General features: G+C 45.4%; 2 protein-coding genes across 8 annotated transcripts; one reads left to right on the forward strand and one right to left on the reverse strand.

Annotated features, from left to right (window-relative positions):
- Positions 1 to 607: 607 nt before the first annotated feature.
- Positions 608 to 12,087, reverse strand: cstf1 (cleavage stimulation factor, 3' pre-RNA, subunit 1). 6 transcript variants are annotated; one of them, XM_028998061.1, is made up of 7 exons: positions 8,254 to 12,087; positions 5,367 to 5,470; positions 3,777 to 3,973; positions 3,414 to 3,691; positions 3,040 to 3,237; positions 2,519 to 2,909; positions 608 to 1,229 (listed from the first exon to the last, which is right to left on the reverse strand). In XM_028998061.1, exons 3-7 carry the CDS (start codon positions 3,943 to 3,945, stop codon positions 970 to 972), a joined length of 1,296 nt encoding a protein of 431 aa, XP_028853894.1. In that variant the 5' UTR covers positions 3,946 to 3,973; positions 5,367 to 5,470; positions 8,254 to 12,087; the 3' UTR covers positions 608 to 969. The 6 variants fall into 6 exon arrangements, with proteins under 6 accessions (XP_028853894.1, XP_028853891.1, XP_028853890.1 ...); XM_028998058.1 differs by lacking the exon at positions 5,367 to 5,470; XM_028998057.1 differs by lacking the exons at positions 5,367 to 5,470; positions 8,254 to 12,087 and adding an exon at positions 5,147 to 5,327.
- znf831 (zinc finger protein 831) lies at positions 6,319 to 17,854 on the forward strand. 2 transcript variants are annotated; one of them, XM_028998055.1, is made up of 5 exons: positions 6,319 to 7,057; positions 7,453 to 7,628; positions 8,704 to 13,489; positions 15,476 to 15,648; positions 16,628 to 17,854. In XM_028998055.1, exons 3-5 carry the CDS (start codon positions 8,749 to 8,751, stop codon positions 17,267 to 17,269), a joined length of 5,556 nt encoding a protein of 1,851 aa, XP_028853888.1. In that variant the 5' UTR covers positions 6,319 to 7,057; positions 7,453 to 7,628; positions 8,704 to 8,748; the 3' UTR covers positions 17,270 to 17,854. The 2 variants fall into 2 exon arrangements, with proteins under 2 accessions (XP_028853888.1, XP_028853889.1); XM_028998056.1 differs by having other exon boundaries at positions 6,319 to 7,628.
- Positions 17,855 to 19,023: the final 1,169 nt, after the last annotated feature.

Here is a 19,023-nt window from a genome sequence, read left to right on the forward strand (position 1 = left end):
TAATTACCTCCCATATTCCAGTCACGAGTCAACCAGTGCTGAAGATCAAGAGGAATCCCGAGGGCTGATCCCAAAGAATGGCTGATGTTCTGAAACCAAAACAGCTGTATGACTTCTAGTTTTTTTTACCGCAAAGGATTTATGTCATGACTGGATCAATCGACAACCAGAAGATTTATTAAATTGCAAAATAAAACATCGAAAACTAGTCTCTTTAATGCATAAATCCAACATGAAATAATCTGCCTGTGGTCAGGGTCACAGACATGCACACAGAAACGATGCATGGGAAGAAGTGCGTACACACAGCAGCCCAACCACAAACCACATCTATTTTATAATGGAAGGGTGGTAGTAGCCTAGTGGGTAACACACTCGCCTATGAACCAGAAGACCCAGGTTCAAATCCCACTTACTTCCATTGTGTTCCTCAGCAAGACACTTAACCCTGAGTGTCTCCAGGGGGGGACTGTCCCTGTAACTACTGATTGTAAATCGCTGTAAATGTTATAACAGAAGCTGCAGAAATGATGGTGATCACAGCAGCATTAGACAGTGGACAATTCCCTCCCCTCGATTATAAATAAAGTCAGTATTCAGAACCTCATTCGTTTGAATTTTTTTTAATAAGAGCATTTCCATCAGACATCAAGGAAAACATAAAAAAGAAAGGGGAACATTTGTTATGCAAATTACATTGGTAATCTGTAAGTTAATGAGCAGTTTTCTGCTCGTCAGTCTAACACAGTTACAATCCCCCCATACAATCTCTGTAAAATGAAATAAAAATAAAAAAAAACATGAAAATGACAAGAAGTCAACCGACTGGCACTTTTTTGTGGGCACAAGCTACCAGTTCTGAACCAACCTCAAAAACTAACCACACCTGAGCCCTTAGCAGAAATCAGCCCACACAATTAGCAGGAACGTCAAAAAAACACCAAAACAATAAAGGCCACGTTCGTGCCCTCAGTCAGTGGTCGTGCGGCGGTACCAGAAGCGCGCGCGGAAGTCATCGCTGCACGTCATAAAGCCGGGGTTGGTGGGTGAGTGCACGATGCAGCGGACAATGTTGTTGTGTCCGAGCGAAAGCAGGTTCTTCCTCTCGGCCGTGCGCGAGTCCCAACAGCACAGGCTGATGGTGCGCTCGTCCGGCAGCAGCACGTAGTCCTCCGTGTGGTTGAACACGCCCTGGGTGCGGTGCATCTGACGACCACTTAGGCCGGCTCCTGTGGAAGTGGAACGTGTACGCAATTAACCTGCTTGGCGCTGAGACAACCCTGCGGGGAACATGAAATGTAATGCAGCGGCAGCAGTGGATTTTAACCCGTTGCCGTCTGGCATGTGCTTCAGGGTCGATTAAATGCAGAACATGCTCACTCAAAATCCCCCCCCAGAGTCATAACATTGAACCTCAACATGGACATCGCCCTCCCTCTTATGATCACTGTTTCACAATTACAACCAAGTGCAATGTTAGATTTGAACAGAAATATTTTACAGGTCCCATATCATGAAAATTTCACTTTGTGAGTTTGATCTTGCAGTGGCTAGAAATGGTGATATGTATAAAGAGCGGTTTGGTCAAATTGCTTCACCGTTCACAGAGCAGTTCAGATGGTCGTATCTGGAATTTTCCCCCTTGTGTATACGTCCCGTTTCTCATGCTTTTTCCGCCCAGAGAATTTCCCACCCAGCAAACATTGCCGCCAAACATTGTGGCTGGTGAATGGTGTTGATGACTTCATTTCTGCGAATGCCCCCTCAACTTCTACAGGCCGCTCTCCTACTGATTAGCATTCAAAGCTGATCACACACTTAAACAGTGCGTCCTGTGGAAATCTCATTGTGTTACTGGCTCAAAGTGGCAGTAATTCTGCACCACAGCTGAATTTTGGAAAGAGACTTCAGATACAGTGTTAGGAGACCACTAAGAACGACATAAAAGCAAAAAAAATTCTGGTCAGGGAACCTTAGTTTATGATTTCTAACGTGCATTTTGAATGCACTGCTAACAATTTCTCTATTCAAATCATTGCTACATATCATCTGATACACATTGGGATGCAATTGTTTGCAGGTACACTATACCTGCAAACCCCAGCAATGGGGTCCTGACCCCCTGAGGTAGACTATCAGTATAGGGTTCCTTAGCACTCCCAATATGGCCCCTTCAAAGTCTCTTTATCGAAAACATTCAGCCTGTCTCCACCTCACATGTCGATTGCAGCGAGTGGTCTGAAACACAGTAGTTGCCAGCTGGATGATACACACCCATGGTGGTGACGCCACCAGTATATCCAATGTCTACAGGAAATGCTTTGAGTCTGAGATAAGCGCAATATAAGTTGGAGCAATTAATAATTCCAAATTCAATATAAAAAATGTCTTCACGTTGCCTATTTCAGTCAGGGGGTTGCACATTTCAGCACATTTCTAGTGCTAATACAATAAATAACAATTGTGGCTGTGAATTGGACAGACATGGCCCACCTACCTATAGGAACTAAAGCCTTACCAGTATACTTGACCAGCGTCCGGCCAGTGGAGATTTCCCACAGCTTGGCAACAGAGTCCTTCCCACTTGACAGAATGTACTTAGAGTTCTTAGAAAAGATGGCAGAGCACACCTCAGCTCCATCGTGGGCTTTTTCAAAGGTCATGACACAGCGGTTGGAGACGCCATCCCAGAGCTTGATGCTGCCGTCTTTACTGCAGGTGACATAGCTGTTAGCAGTGGGATTGTAGCTGACCCCACAGATGGTGTCTGTATGCTGATCTAGAGGATTGCAGGACACAAAACACTGGAAAGTGTTGACATCGTAAAGTCGTAGTGTGGGATGCTGTGTTCCAACTAGGAGAAAGTCGCCAGAAGGATGGAAGGATATGGAGCGTAGCATTTCGGCTTCCTGTGAAGACAGAGCAGCTGATTATTTCATTTCCATTTTTACATGCTTATTTTGACAAGTTTGTATATATACGGACTCCGTAGGCCCAATTTTAATATCAGTGTAATAGCAACATAAAAAATTATTCTACCTGAATATGTTTGAAGGCTCTCTTAGCTGAGGGTTTAGAATAGTCAAATAATTTGAGCGTGTAGTCACGTGAACCAGAGGCCAGTATCTGTTCAGTAGGGTGAAAAGCCAGACAGGTGACCTCATCTACATGATCATAGAGTGTCCTGATGACTGGATGGTTCTCCATGTTCTGCTGTGCAGTCTCATTCATCATTACCTGGAAACGAACAGACAAAGGAAACTGATTAAACTCAAGGTAAGAAGGTAATAGGCAAAGCGGTTGAAGCAGGTATCTGAAATAAACTCAAAACCCAAAAAGTGAAGAACTAGTGCTGTCGTCCAAAATTTGGGATTAGAGATGTATATGCGATTTTTCAGTGTCCTTATGCTCACCTCAATTGGCATGGCACTTTTAGCAAGCATGCGCTCCGTGTCCAGGATTTTAATGGAAGCGTCTGCAGAGCCGGTGGCAATGAGCTGCCCATCCCGGCTGTACGTGGCCACTCGGCAAGGCCCTTTATGAGACGTCACATAGCAGGTCTCATACTCCGAGGCCTCTGGGGACATGGTCTGTACGTCGGCATCAAACTCCAGATCAATGCCCACACCTGGGGCCACGGTGTCAGACCGACCTATGGCGTACTGCACTGCGCTGTCATCATTTTCCATTCCTGTCAGAACAATAAGCCATTTAATGATTTCACCAACCACAGTTGGTACTTTCGCATAAATATACCATTGAAGAGGTGCACTAACCTATTTTTGCAAGTTGCATGAGCTGCTCTGAAGGGGAAACCACGGTCTGTGGCTTAACCTCATTAATAAGGCTGTTGGCGATGTTAGTGTAGCCATCATACAGCAGCTGGCTGATAATCAGCCTGTACAGATGCTGTCGGTCTCTCAGCGTGGGTTTGGGCCGATACATATTCCCTGGTGACGCTACAGTAAAGGTACTGCAGTAAAAAAAAAAAATTAGAACGTTTATCCCTTCATTATAAAACAACGCATGTTCTCGTGTGCACATGTGCAGACCTCTGCTGGTACTTTGACAGTACAATATACCATTTTCTCAATTCAAGAATTCAGATGCAAGATAATGACTACCAGTTTCCATCACGCAAACTTAAAATCACTCAAGTCCTAAAACGGTCTCATGCTAACAGTAACTCAAAACAAACTTAGCAAACAGGCTAACTGGCGGCAATGAATGGGTAGGAAAGGGGGCGTACATTAAGCGACTTTGATTACCACTAAGTTACCAAATCGAATACAGAACTTAGTCGGAAGTCTGCAATAAACCAAAAACAATCGTGCCCTATATCGCTAACACAGATTAATCAAGTTACCTCGCTCCGTAACAAAAGTGCAAGAACCTCACGCGCTGTACGTGCGCTGCGTCCTACGTCACCACGCCTCTTTCTGACTCCTGCGCAGACTCCGTGAGAGAGCTGTTGTTGCCAGTTCCGCTGCGTCCCTACGATTTTTTTTATTGATCTCTTTAGAAACATTTTATATATTAAGCACCTGTTATACCATTCCAATGGAACATACCAACCATACTAGGCCAGTAAGATGGTCATGTACAGAAACTGTATCGGGCTGGTTTTGTAGCAGATATGGCAACGTGACTGGGTTACAATGATATCCTTATCAGAAGCGCCACCAGAGGACGCAAACGCACTTACAGAACGTTCATTACTCATTATTTACATTTTAATCAATGGAAAGTTCAACTAGAAAGCACAGCGCATCCTTATTAACACATCTGGTTGTGGTATTAAAACTTGGACTGTCTCTCTGACCAAGATACAGTCTGTTTTATGCTAAAAAAAGGACACTAATTGGTCCAAAATTCATGGGTGTAAAATGTTTTTAGTAAGCACAAAGCCAACCCCAGAAACATGCCAAAAGCTGTGCTGTGCTAAACCATGCAACTGACAAGCACATGCAGGATATATTGTCAGATTGTTTTATAGTTAACACAGCGTGACTTAAAGGATGGCAGCATCAAGGCCATATACTGTGCAGAACATGAAGAAGTGAAGTGATAAATAAGTGAAGAGATGAAGAGGAACATGACTCACAGACACATATGTGAAGGTCATATATAGCAAGGTCATACTGACTGATATCTGTATTGGTCCATGGATATTGAATCCATTTTTCCCGTAGCTATGCTTTCTTCATGTGAAGAAATTCACATGCAAAAATACAGCATATTTAAATGAACAGTTTATTGCATTGTCAAATGCAATGTCTAATGTGTAACTGGATACATACGGGTATCAAAGTACTGTTGCTAAAAAGATTGGGTCAATAGTAAAAAAAAAAAAAAAAAAAACTTGCGTTTCTTGTGCACTCGCTCTGCAGCCAACATCACAACACCCACCCACACGAACGCTGCATGAGTTTCAGCTTCCTGCACGTGACTTCCCACACAAGTTCTACCCCTGCAAACATAAAAACAGTCAGCCTGAATACCCAAATGGGCTGAGAAACCGTTTGCTAGATTGCATTTTAATCACGTCAACATTGTAATAGTGATTGGCGCTGACTTTGTAGCTGCTGGTGTCCAGTGCTAAAAATGATTAGCAAACTCTCAGAAAAGACTGAGTGCATGTTGTTACCATGCCAACGCAAGCCTCGTTCTCCTCAGTGGACTGTTCTGTAGTTGCCTTGGAGACCAAGAGTCAGAAGAACATTCCAGTGAAATTTCATAGCTGAAGTTACTTTTAATGCAATATCTGGCTTTTATTTATTTATAGTGTTAAGCAGTACAAACATCCCGAAACCTCCTGCAAAGACAGAAACCAAAATATGGAAAGACTGAAAGGTTTGTCACAGTTAAGATGAACAGTGTCCAGTGTGGAGGCAACAGAGAAGATTATTTATCCAAAACCACCCCAATTCATTACCATATGAGTAAGTGGGGTTTTGAAAGAGATAAATGATAAAAATTTAAATAAAAAACTGAATTTCACTCTCTTCAAGACACCCTAATATTCAGGAATGGCAACATGGAAGACATGGTGAAGTCAACTGGGGATTGTAAGTAGACATGTAATCATCTCCAGAACCTTTGTGGGTGTAGAACATTTTGAATATGGATGTGATGAGAATGTGAAGGCTTGAGCTGGTGCAATATCAGAGGGTCTTTCCAGTCAGATGGCTCCGATGGGCACTTCATTAGTCTTCCTCAATGCCCCGGTGGCAGAGGCCACTCTGAGTCACAGGCCTGGCACAAAGCAAAAAGGGCTTCCAGGCCGAGGTCGCCCCTAAACAAACCATGCGTTTGTTCTCAACGAAGTGCTGAGTTTCTGTGCTAGCGAGGTGTTCAGAGGCCATTAGAGCATGATATGTAAAGTTGCAGTACCCTTGTCGCTGTTTTCCCTCTGCATTCGACTGCCTCAAGGCAAATGTAGTTTTTATTAACTTAACACTGGATGACCTTTTAGAATACTTTTTTGCATAAATGTTTTTTTTTAACAGACTGCATGCAATTTATATTCTGTTCATATCTACTTCAGCAATCGTTTTGCATTCTCCCCTATTTAAAATATTGACCGTACTGAATGTATCTGTTCTATTCGAAGTTGAGGATGCCAACACAAGCAACCTATCATTAGCCATACATTCATTAGCAACAAAAAGAATAATCTCAGCTGATCTGTAGTAGGTCAGGATGCACTTTTGCAATGTGTTTAGATAAAAAAAGCAAAACAAAAAAATCTGAAGGTGAGTGACTACAGACAGGGGTTACAAACTAACTAACTAACTAACTAACTAACTAAACAACTTGTGGATGAGGTCATCTGCACAGCAACTTCTTCATTTCTTCGAGTGAGAAAATCATGCTTCCCTTACCCCCTCGAACACTGCACACCCACGTGCTCTGTTGCACCCCTCTCTGATGCCTGTGTGGATGTGTGTACATGTGTGAGAGAGACAGTGTATGGACCAGGAAAGGAGTCAGGTACTTTTTCGCACCGAACAGGCACTGGGAGATCAGCCGCCGTGTGAGCAATTTTCTGTTAAAGGTTTGTGCACTTCCTTTTCAGAAGAGAAATGTTTATGACACTCTTGGTTCTGCTATTTCCCTCTCTCTCTCTCTCTCTCTCTCTCTCTCTCTCTCACTCACTCATGTTCTCCACTCCCCCGTTCTCCCTCACCCATCTGTTGTCTATCTTTGACCATCAGTCTTTTACACTTTTCTCTGTGATGAGCATCAAATGATATTTCTGTGCCTGTCTATGTTAGTCACTTCTGTGGTGTGAGCTTTTGTTAGGAAGTGCTGTTGCACGCCTCCCTGCTTGTCTCTTTAACTCGCTGCTTCTTTTACTATTTTACCTCACCCTCTCTCTCTCGCTCTCTCTCTCTCGCACTCTCTTTTGCATGTATGACGTGACATGGCTTTTATTTCCTCCATCACCAGTAACGGTAGCCTTGCAAAGACTGACAGAAAAGGGAAATAGAGACATGCAGAAGGCCCGTGTGGCAAGAGAAATTGTCATGTGGTCTTTCTGAATCTCTGTGCCCGGATTCACTGCTTCTGGGAATGGACAGGAGCACCTCAGAGATGGTGCAACCAACGGCAAGTTACGTACAGGGGTAAGTGAGACTGGCTTTTGTGAAGTGGAGTGTGTTGTCTTGTTCGCTACGTAATGAACGATTAGACGAGGTTTAAAACAAAAACTAAGTAAGTAAAAGGCAACAAACCCATTCTGAATTTTGAAAACTGAAAAGGAGTGCACAGACATTATGACCAGTGGTGTCTGTTGCATATGACAAATTGTGACAAAATTCTGATATTCAAATATGGCGCGTTCTGTAATGAAAATGACATTTAAAGTCAGGCATCTGAGATTTAAAATAAACTTGATACATTGATGGTACATAGATGGTCGCATTTTCATATTGTCATAATTTTCTTTACATGATAACAAAACTGAAAGTAGCTAAATCTTTTCTAAACGTTGGCTTCTACACAACTTACCTTTCTTAGAACGTCTGAACAGGAAGTGTCTGGATTCTGCTCAGGTCTAAACAACTCGTTTGCTTATGATTTGATGAAATTCTTCATTCAAGCACACAAAAACCTGAGCTGAAAATCTATGCAGTCATCTAGACATTCAGGGGCTTTGCATGCATGCTAAACTACAGAGCTCCAGCTGTAAACGCTAATACACAGACAGCCATTCTACTACAAGTGGTGTGTGATGTAGGTTACAAAGACCTGCTCATTCCATTAGATGTGGGAGAGAGGAAAAAAAAAATCGGTGAGGGTCCTCATGCACTCTTCTGCTCGTGGGTGAGTCATGCTCCGACTGCACTCTGCCATCTCTTGTCTTTATTGTCGGTGCCGTATGCAAATGCTCAGGCTTTTTTTTTTTTTTATGTAAGCACAGCTACACTATCAGATTCTACCATTTGTCTGCACGAATCATTTTATTTTTTCTATTTTCGGTTGGTTGCACTTGGACTTGATTTGCCGGAAGCCAACAGCACCCCTACAAGACAAAAATCTACAATAGTCATATATCTCTGGTGCTCTATTCGCAGCCGCTGGCAATCTCATTTCCCCAGAAAACAAGTTGCTTTCCTGTTGGAATCCTATTTAAACAGAGGGAGGGATCCTTTGATCCTAGCTAGCCAAGGCCTAATGAAAACTGTGTTTCTTTTGCAGGTAATTAGCAGCTAGGTCTCCCAGCATCACAAGAGCACTGTTACCATGGAGACTGGCAAGCAAGGCTGCGAGAGAATGCCTGAGCCAGAGCGCTTAGTCTCAGCGCCGAGAGCGGACGGGATGCGCGTTCCGGCCCCGCTGACAGCTGTCTACGTCCATGCTATGCCGTCTCAGCCCCTGACGCAGCTACCAGCCAGCGGCCAGGAAGCGGCTGCCATCGCCCTCCCCATCCCAACCCTCTGTGCCAGACAAAGCATGCCTCTCCTGACCTTCCACATTGCCGGTGGGGTGCCTCTGCAGATGCAAGGCCAGAAGCCCGGAGCTGCTAAGCCCAAGTCTGCGGGGAAGCACGTGTGTTCCGAGTGCGGCCGTGACTGCCTGAAACCCAGCGTGCTGGAGAAGCACAGGCGTTGCCACACCGGGGAAAGGCCTTACCCGTGCATCACCTGCGGCATCTCCTTCAAGACCCAGAGCAACCTCTACAAGCACAGGCGCACGCAGGCGCATGCCCGCCTCTCAAGCGAGTCGGACCGAGGCAGCCTCAGCAGCAATGACAGCCTGCAGAGCCCAAAGGACACCTGCTGCTCTAGCTCATCCCTGGAGGGGCAGAGCCAGGATTTCGGGAGCTTGGACTTACAGGACAATGTTCCTTTGCACAAAAGTGGAACTGCTGCGTCCTTGATCGGTCATGTCCAAGAGAAACTCGGCCTGGACACTGAGTGGGCTTCACAACAGGATGCTCTGGGGGAGCATGTTCAAGAACAAAAAGATGTAAGCCCTTCAGTGCAGAAAGAGCAGACTTCAGACAAAGCAGACAGTCACACCCCAAATGCTGATGGACATCTGAAAAAACTGAGTAGTGATCATATGGCTTCGAATCGTCACATTCCTCTCCATAGACAGGAGGCCAAGCTGTGGGACTCGATGTCGTCATCGAGAGGGAAGTCTCAAAGCCATGACAGCACAGACTCTGGATTTAGCGACAATGGAGAGCACCACTGGCTGCCCAGCCCTACCAGCGGCACGCATGAGCAGAGTATTGAGTCCTTGCCTGGGAGCAGGATGGAATTTTCGGAGCAGAGGGTGACCTCCAACACAGAGTCAGATTTGGTGGGTTCCAAAACCAAGGTATCTGTTCAGGAGCAGAGGAAACTGGAAGAACGGATTTCAAGCATCATCTCCAAAAATGATGCTCTGATGGCTGACAAACATCTTGAGAATGTCAGGCCAAGGAAAATGGTGCTGTCGAAACAAGGGAGCATCGACCTTCCCATGCCCTACACTTACAAGGACTCCTTTCATTTTGAAATGAAGTCTTCCAGCAGGCATACAATGAGCTGGCACAGCCCGGACAGAAAAGGAAGGCCAGCTTTCTACAGCTCAGTGCCCACACAGCACTCTGACAGTCAGGACCATGCACCGTTGACCAGGAGCAGCTCCATGCCCTTCAACCTCGGCGGCCTTCGCGGTGAAAGAGCCCCCCCCCATCACGCCGACAGCCTCATGCTGGGCCGCAGGAGCAGCGCGGGCCACCTGCACTCGCTGAAGTACGGGACCACCTCGGTGGACCAGCAGGCTCCCAGCCACCGCTCACTCGTCAGGCAGGGGGCAGTGGACTGTGTGCCCGGCTCGGATGGCTCGCCGGCGGAGAGAGGCAGCTCGACTGGCCTCAACTCCGACTACGACTCCAGCGACACAACCGGCAAGAAGTGTCGGCGGAGGAAAGCCCCCAAATTCGCATATGAGAAATGGTACATGTATGGTGACGGGGCCTTCAAGAAGCTCTACAGCGAGGAGAAAGACGAGCATTACACGCTGAAAAGCAGAAGATCCTTCAGCAGCTTGGAGCAGCCGGAGAGCCTGGAGAGCGAGGCCAGGCAGCGGCGAGAACCCGTGCTGCTGGTTTCCACGGTGGATGTGGTACCACCTCAGAGTAAACCGCTCCCGGCCTGCAGCTCATCCTGCCTGGCAGCGTGTCCGCCCCCCGCTAATATGGTCCAGACTGCCGAAAAGCCCGGCTCTGTGATTTCTCCTAACGGCATCCTGCAGAGCTCTGCTGTGAAATCTGCAATCGGACCCCTGCAGCACGTCAGCTGTGGAGTAATTCAGAGCTTCGATATTAGCTCTGAGACTGGGACCGCGAAGGAGCGCCCCGGGGACAAAAACCCAGACTTTGCTCCACAGCACAGACTCAGTCCACTCCCTTCTGAGAGGAAAAAGCAACGAACCGAGGAGGACACGACTGCTCTGGCGAAGAGTGCAGATATCGAGATGAAGGGACACGGCGTTCCGTGTTACGAAACAAGACTGACAGGTGGTGGGATGAGTAATGGCGTGAATCAATCCCTGGCATCGGTCAGCAGTGATATAATCCACAAGGCCGACTACGCTGCAGCGCAAAGAGAGAGCAACAGGCTCGCGAAGCCCTGCCAGGGCAGCCCGATGCACCACCACCACCCGACTCCGAGGCAGGCTCTAGAGAAGAGGCACAGCTCTCCTCTCTGCGCGGCGAGCGCTAGCAGCCCACCCGGTTGTCAGATATCGGCCTCCGTCCCGGCCAAAAGCAGCTTTCTCCCGAAGTACCAGCTGAAGCTTCCGCACGCCACCGCCGGAGGCTCAGAGCCATGCCTGCCGTCGACCTTCAAGCAGGCGGAAACGATACGGCGGCAGAGCAACTTCCCCTCCACGCAAATCTTCACAACCTGCGCACGTCCTGGCCAGAACGACTACATCACATCGTATACCACCTTAACACGCTGCCAGCCGGCCACGCCCAGCGCGACGCTGCTTTTGAGTCAGCGCTCTGCGGCCGACCATCTGCGAGTCACAACCCAGAATGCACCTCTTCCCCTGCTTAGTGCTTCATCAGAGAAGGGACCATTTGGGAAGCAGGCCTCGGCCATGGAGAAAACGCCACTGGCATTATCCTCCTCGGCCATCACGCCGTCTCCTGAGATGCGACCTGCTGCTGGTCTTGCAACAGCCGTAGGCAGTCAGATTTACACCCCCCCGGCAATTCATATCCCCGCACCACACATTTCAGCGCTGGCTAACAACCAATCGGCTACAAGTGCAACAAGTGCAACCTCGGGTGTAACCTTGTCCAGCTCGAGGACCGGCTCGCATCAGCAGAACAGCACAGCAACCAAAACCATGGCATCGCACGGCATCGTTACGTTTACATCAACTTCAGTGAGGAGCAAGCCAGGCACGTCCACGGCATCTTCTCAGCAGTCTTCCTTCTTCTCATGCAGGGCCTCCTCCCCGGGCAGCGTTGGCGCGGACGCCCCCTCAACCCGTCCGCGGCGGCAGCAGGAGGGCGACATTCTGCAGTTCAGCGGCTTCCCGGAGACGCCGGCTCAGAACACTTATTACGTGCGAACTGCAGACCTGCAAATCGTCATGCAGATTATTTCTGACGAGCAGCTGGCACTAATGGAGCCGCAGATCGAAGGGGCGGATTACCACGCGGAGGCACGCGCCCGCGGCGACGGTGCAATGAACAGAGGGCAAGCTCCCAGCTCACGGGGCACTTGCTCCGATGCCGGCGTGTCAATGGGATTCTCCAACCCATCTGCGGCAGCTGCCCAGGTCACAGAGTCATCTCATCCAAAAAATGACCAGGCTCCCCTCATGCTCTGCTCAGATTCTTCTGAGCACCGTACAAACGGACACGTATCTACACAGAGCGGGAGCACCTCAGCGTTGGAAATAAAACAAAAGTTGGATTTTAAACAGAGTGGAGACGCACACCATGTGCAAATGGTTGAAGACGGAGCAGATGGACCAGCAGATGGAGCTGCAGCACACAACGGCATTCAGCAGCCATCTGCACGTCCCACTACACCCTCTGTCTGTGAGTCAGTGCAGGGAATAGCGGGTGAAGTGCTTAAATCTGGTGTAACTTGCTTCAGAGATCTACCCCCAAGCATGTCTGATAAGGTGGAGCCCCAAATGGAGTCAGCAAAATGTCTACTGAGCAGGGCCAGGACTTCAGGTCCATGCCAGTCTGTACGCCTCCCTCCAGGCCCTATTGGTTCTAACAGTTCCATGGCCGAGCAGAAACTTGCCGGAGAGGTGAGGATTAGTGCTGACACGTCACTAACAACTTCTAATCAAAAGCAAACCCAGTCAACCACAGGCGAAGTGAAATTTGAACAAATCGTGTCCGTTTCCTCAGAAAAGTCATGCCCCAATCAAAGCTTCAAACACACGCCAGAAACATCACAGCAGAAAGCAGGATACACTGGACCAGCCCAAGTCTCAATCAGTAGCATGTTCAGAGAATGCAGATCACATCTCAATCCATCAGCTTCAAAAGGTCTCCTCTCACAGACCTCCTCTGTAGTCTCAACATCCAGCCATAAGGAGCTTGTTCCATCAGAGCTAGCAGGCCAACAAAAACTCGGTCACGTTGCATGTGTCTCACCAGCCAACGAACAAGAAGTCACCCCAGGAAATGTACTAGTTCCCATCTCCAGCCAAAACAAACCTCTGCATGAAAGAAGTACATGTAACACTGACCAGCAGACTCATAAATGCAAAATTCCAGCACGTGGAGCTTCAACATCTGGTGCATTTCATCAGCCCCAGCAGGTTGACGGCACCCGAGGATTTGTGGCATCTACCAGCCATGGACGATCAGAAGAGCAGACATGCTGCGCTTCACAGCGCAGGATCATCGCATGCAACGCGGCCATTGAAGCAATACAGGAGTGTATGCAGGAACACTCCCAGAATCTTGGAGAGCCCAACAAGGTCAAGGTCAACAAAGCATTCATTACAGGTACTTTTTTGTATCCTCTACTGAAAGAAGTCCACGACTAATCTCTTTTTCTTAAAAAAAAAAATCCAGGCAGTGAGTGTGTGTGTGTGTGTGTGTGTGCATATATGTGTTGTCTTCTTTCAGCTTTTGCCTTTAGGGGTCACCACAGCAAAGACAAAAGTTTTACGCAAATGCGCTTCCTGACACAATCCTCCCCATTTACCCAGGCTTGGGACCAGTGGCTGGGTTGAGACACACACACACACACACACACACACACACACACACACTCACTTATATATATATATATATATATATATACAATTTTCATGCATGTATATAAATATATATATATATATTTAAATTTCATGCATGTGAAAGCAGTCTCCACAAGAGGGCGGCAAGTAACTGTTTTTTTTTTTTTTTCATCTCTAACTGTTTTCAATTCAAGGCATTTCAACTACCACGCTTTTTTCTGACACTTGGTCTTGGTTTTCTCAAATCATGTGCCTCTTGTTAGTAGTTTGCAGATTAGGACAGGTGCCTCGGTTTAAAATGCATGTGAACATGTATGCCAGATTTATTTATAACTGTTTTTAAACATTATTATTATTCTCTACAAACCTCTGTGACAACTTTCCAGCTGGTGAATATGAAAACACATTATTCCAGCGTTTTTTTTTTTAATGTCAGCTTGGTGATATCCTGGCCTCCAATGTGGTTGCAGCTTTGGATGTTTTTTATCACTTGAGGTCACACAATCACATAAGGAGGTCATAGGAGAGCATTTGATCCTAGCAAGACAGAGTGGCATCAGTAGTGCCCTGTGACACTCTTAGGAGATTTTATTTCAGTGGGTCACAGGTCAGATGAATTAGTCACACTAACAAATATGGGGAAGGTCAAATGTCAGTCGGCGGGTTCTTAACTCAAACGCTACTCGTTTCCTGATCTAACACTGTTTTGATAGTAATTAAAGTAATTAAAGAGAAGAGACATCAGGAAATCAGAGCCTGTGAGGAATTCCCAGCAAGGGTTAGGTAGACCACAGGTCGCTGACTGTTCAGGTCGCCGACTATTCAGGCATTCATATAGCTTAGTTCTGAACAGATTGTTAATGAAAGACTTAATTCACACCAACGTCTCTCTCCACCGGTCTTAACAAGCTGGACTGTGGCAGCTTGATTGATCAAATGTTTTCAGGGACTGGACAGAGGGTTCTTTGGAGGCCACAGGAAGATGGCCCCCCTGGGAGAGCTCAGGGAGCAAACCCTAAGGTTAGCAGGATTTTACGCCTGTCTCTGTTCCAGACGGCTGACATGCGGTCTGAAATATAAACGCAGCCTCCTTCTTAGAGCAGCCCTGCACAGAGGCGCGTGCAAGAGTTCAGCCAAAGCAAACACACCAAGCGTATACCTCCAATTGTTTTTCATCAGGACAATTATTTCTGTATCTCAACAGCCCCGTAATATATATCTTGCACCATATGCTGCCGTGTGCACATTGAAAGACTCTCCAAATGATTATTTTTTTATCGTTTGGCTGACACTTGGTTTTCAATGAGCCATACATTCTGAAAGACCAAATACCTGAAATTCACTCATCAGTTATCGACTGTCACATGATTATAAGAATGTTTTTTGTAACTCTAACTGCATTGGAGAGCAATGTGTTTATGCAGTTGAATGTGTTTCCACCTGCATCCATAGGCTATTTATTAACTCGGTGCTTAATCCAGACTGGCTGCGTGATTCATTCACTCTGAAATCCATGGGAGAGGAAGTACTACAAACATTAATAACGTCACAACCCCATTCCCTGGCTCTAGTCAGGTGAAGTGATTTCCATTCATAGTTCTACATCTAGTGGAATTTGGTTTGGAATTTAATCCCCCAAGGAGCCTTTGGGGGCAAGCTGGGACGCGGTTTGGGTGGCAGGACAGAGAACCGTATGAACCCCAGCTCTGAAAAGCAACTGGTATTCATCATTTTGTTGTTCTTCCCTAAGGGCCTGGGGAGGGTGGCTCCCACCAAAGCCCCCTGCTCCAGAAGGAGAATGGGACAGAAAAGCCTGGGCAGATCCCCAAGGAACCAGAGAGCATGGGGTCGGGGGAGAGAAACAACAAACAACCAGAAAGGAGGGACCCCAGACAGGAACCCAGCAGAGACAACAAAAGAACGGTGAGTTTAAGAACAGATGAGATAATAGGGCGAGTGGAACCTGAGACAGGTGTCATTCAGAACCCATCTGTTAAATAAATAGAGTGGGTCAGCGCCCCCCGGTTTATACATGATGCACATATCAACCTGCACTTATTAGACTGGTAGTCTGAACTTTTTTAGTACCAACCTGATTTCAACATTGCTTTTGTTCATTAAAAGTCTTTCATAGTAAAAGTTTTGAAATTTGAAATGCTGCAACCATTATTTTAGCTTTCCCATAAGACCTGTGTACTGGTTGTAAGGCTATCTATATTGATTTGTACTCAAAACATTGCATATATATAACTGTATAGTTGCATTTATAATGTATATAATAGTATTCTTTCATTTACTAAATAATGGAAATCATTAAGGTCTGCCTTATTGGAACAGAACGATCAAAACACAGTTCCAGTAACATTGTTTTACCATTATTTTACTTATACTGAAATATAACAATAACCTTAAACATTGTAATATTATTTAAATGCTTAAAGTAATAATACAGACTACTTACTAAAGCAACAGAGCCAGTCCCATTGTCTCTTAGTTAAATTTTACATGAGTCATGAAGGGTCGTGTTTAAATATTTAATTAATATATTATTAATAGTTTTTTTTAATAATATATTTTAAATTAATATTCTGTCTACTTTGAAAATAAATATGACTAAAAATATACCATTAAAGGTATAATTTAGAATTGTCTGTTAAAGACCATCCCCACAGTATAACAAAGAGCAGCTCATTCACACACTGCACACTGCATTTTACATTATTTTAAAATTCCTTGCTTCCATAAAGTTTTATAAACTTTTACTGCAGTTTTCTAAAATGTAGAATGTGGGATATATAATAATCAATGGGTAGCTATAGCTGATACATCAGCAATAATCTGGAAAAATGAGTGGCATTCAATTTCTAAGTGTTAACATAATTGTGCATGTCTCTTTTGACAGGGGCATGTGAGCTGTTCTGATGTTATCTGGACCCATGAGCAGCAGCCCCCTTCACTTCTTATCATGGAGGCCTCTACCATTCCCCTTACCAGACAGCCTGACACGAGTGGGTCCAACAACACGCAGCTCCCTACCTGTAATGAAATCAATGTCCCAAACCCTTCACAGCTGCCAGCAGCTAGCAGCCCTCACCACCATTTACCTCATTTCAATCAGAACCAGATACTAGAACCAGCGGAACATGCGAAATGTTGCAAAAAGTCTTCAGAAGGTTTTTCCGTGGAGTCTGGAGATATTCTTCACTCATCACATGGTCACATGTCATTCTCAGACACTACGTCTCATGGAGTCCAAGGAGACACACACCCAGCCAGCTGCACTGGAGAAGGCAGTGTGGCCCGTTCCGCTAACATGAGGAGATCTTTATCTGAAGGACCCATTTCCAGACACGATCGGGTTTCTCTGGAGGTGAAAACGAGTGCCTCTGTAGACCTGCCAAGCTCACAGGCAACCACATCATTAGCAAGCCCAACACAGGCTTGCGTAAAGGCCCACACCAGCCCCACGGGCCAGAGCTGCATAGACGATACTGAGAACTCTTACAGCAGTGATGAGGAGGGAAGGCTAGTTATTGAGATTTAAAAACAGAACGTTAACACACACACGGGTGAAAATGCCTCAGTGCTTAAAGAGGAGTGCCACCTCACTGTCAGCCCTAATCTTCTGCCTCTCACGCATAGGCTAATAAACACCCACGTTCCCAGCTGTACACTGATTCACGTTCCTGCCGGCACCTCCAGGACTTTCTGCCACGGCCAGGATCCCGGCACCTGCTGAAGGCCGTCTCGACCCTCTCGTGTTTACGGTGATTCACTCTTACTAAGCCGTGCAATTGCTGCGCACAGGAAGTCGCCGCACGAGATGGTGTGCTCCCAGTAACTCAGGTGCAGAAAGGGTGGGGCGAGAGGTAATTTTGGTCTGACAACCACGTTGCCTTCAGGCAATATTACTTGGGAACTTTACTTCCCAGGCTGAATCTGGCTGTTTGCTACTACTTGCTTTTCAATGCCCTACTGGCTGTAAAGAACAAATAAAAGGGTGAACATTTTGCTGAATTTTGTTTAATGGTTTTGACTTTGCTTACAAGACCTGTCATGACTGTTGACATTTATGAAATATATTTGACTAAATTAAAGACGTTTGTCAGCTGTTCTCAATTAGAACCTACAGTGTGTGGTTTTTTTCAGCTGTTAAAACACAGAAGTAACCAGATCAGTGCCTAACCTGAAAAAGGTCGCTCATAATAACATTCATGTTCTTCCAGAATGTGAGTGTACTCGCAGCAGGCATTTCTACATCTTGGTTCAATTTATCTGAAAAATTAAACCAACATCTGCAACCAAGGGGACAAAGCCGTAGCTCTCACAGCACAGGACAGTCAAGCCTCTCAGCAGAAATGTAATGCAGAATGCATTACCTAAAACTCACCTCACATGTGTAAAACTATGTGAATAGTACTAAAGCACATCATGCATTTCGTAATTATTTGCAGAATTCTTAATGAACTTACAGTGTTACAACTGTGCAATAACGCATAATCAGCTTTCATGTCCTGCATGCATGGTTTGAGTTATGGAGGCCCTTTGCTCCCTGAAAATGACACAAGCCTTTGAAAACCTAGGAAATAATATCTACTTAAGTTACAAATTATTACAGTATAAAATAAATGTAAATATATCCATGTTGCATGTTTATTTGCTCATTAAATACAAACATCTGTCTTCACTAATTAACACAGGTCTATGAAATTAATTAAGAGAAATTATGTTTTTATTCATTTTGTATGGCCTATCTAGTGATCATGAGAGTGTTAAAATGGAAATAGTTTAGCCTGCTTCTGCCATTATGAAATATTAATGATGTTATTAGCAGCCTGTATTAGTATTATAAAGCTGTGATATTTCTGGGCTGCTTTAGGAGCCTATTTCATTTTATTGTATTTGCCTACTGTGACTTCTATAGATCAACGTATATTGCATATTATGTTGAGTCTATTTTTATAATTTGTTTTATAATATGTCTTATAAAATAGCACTGACATTCGAGCCATAGTAAAATTTACATTTTGAAATAGTTCTCAACATCAATTTCCCAATTTCAGAGTTGGCGGCCATGCTGGTAACAGACATTCTTCACAGAGAACAGGGAAAAGTAAGGCGATGAAAAACATTTCTCCAAAGCTGGTCTCAGACCACATCCTCATGATTAGAATATAAAAAAACGTTTCAGTGTTGTTTTAGTGCATTCCCCATGCATGGAGAATTACACATTAATATTCATCACCTGAATTCATCCAGTGATTATTTTTCTTTATTTCAGAAGTATTTTGTTTGAAG

The sequence above is a fragment of the Denticeps clupeoides genome, chromosome 12 (assembly GCF_900700375.1).
Source record: "Denticeps clupeoides chromosome 12, fDenClu1.1, whole genome shotgun sequence".
Taxonomy (NCBI): domain Eukaryota; kingdom Metazoa; phylum Chordata; class Actinopteri; order Clupeiformes; family Denticipitidae; genus Denticeps; species Denticeps clupeoides.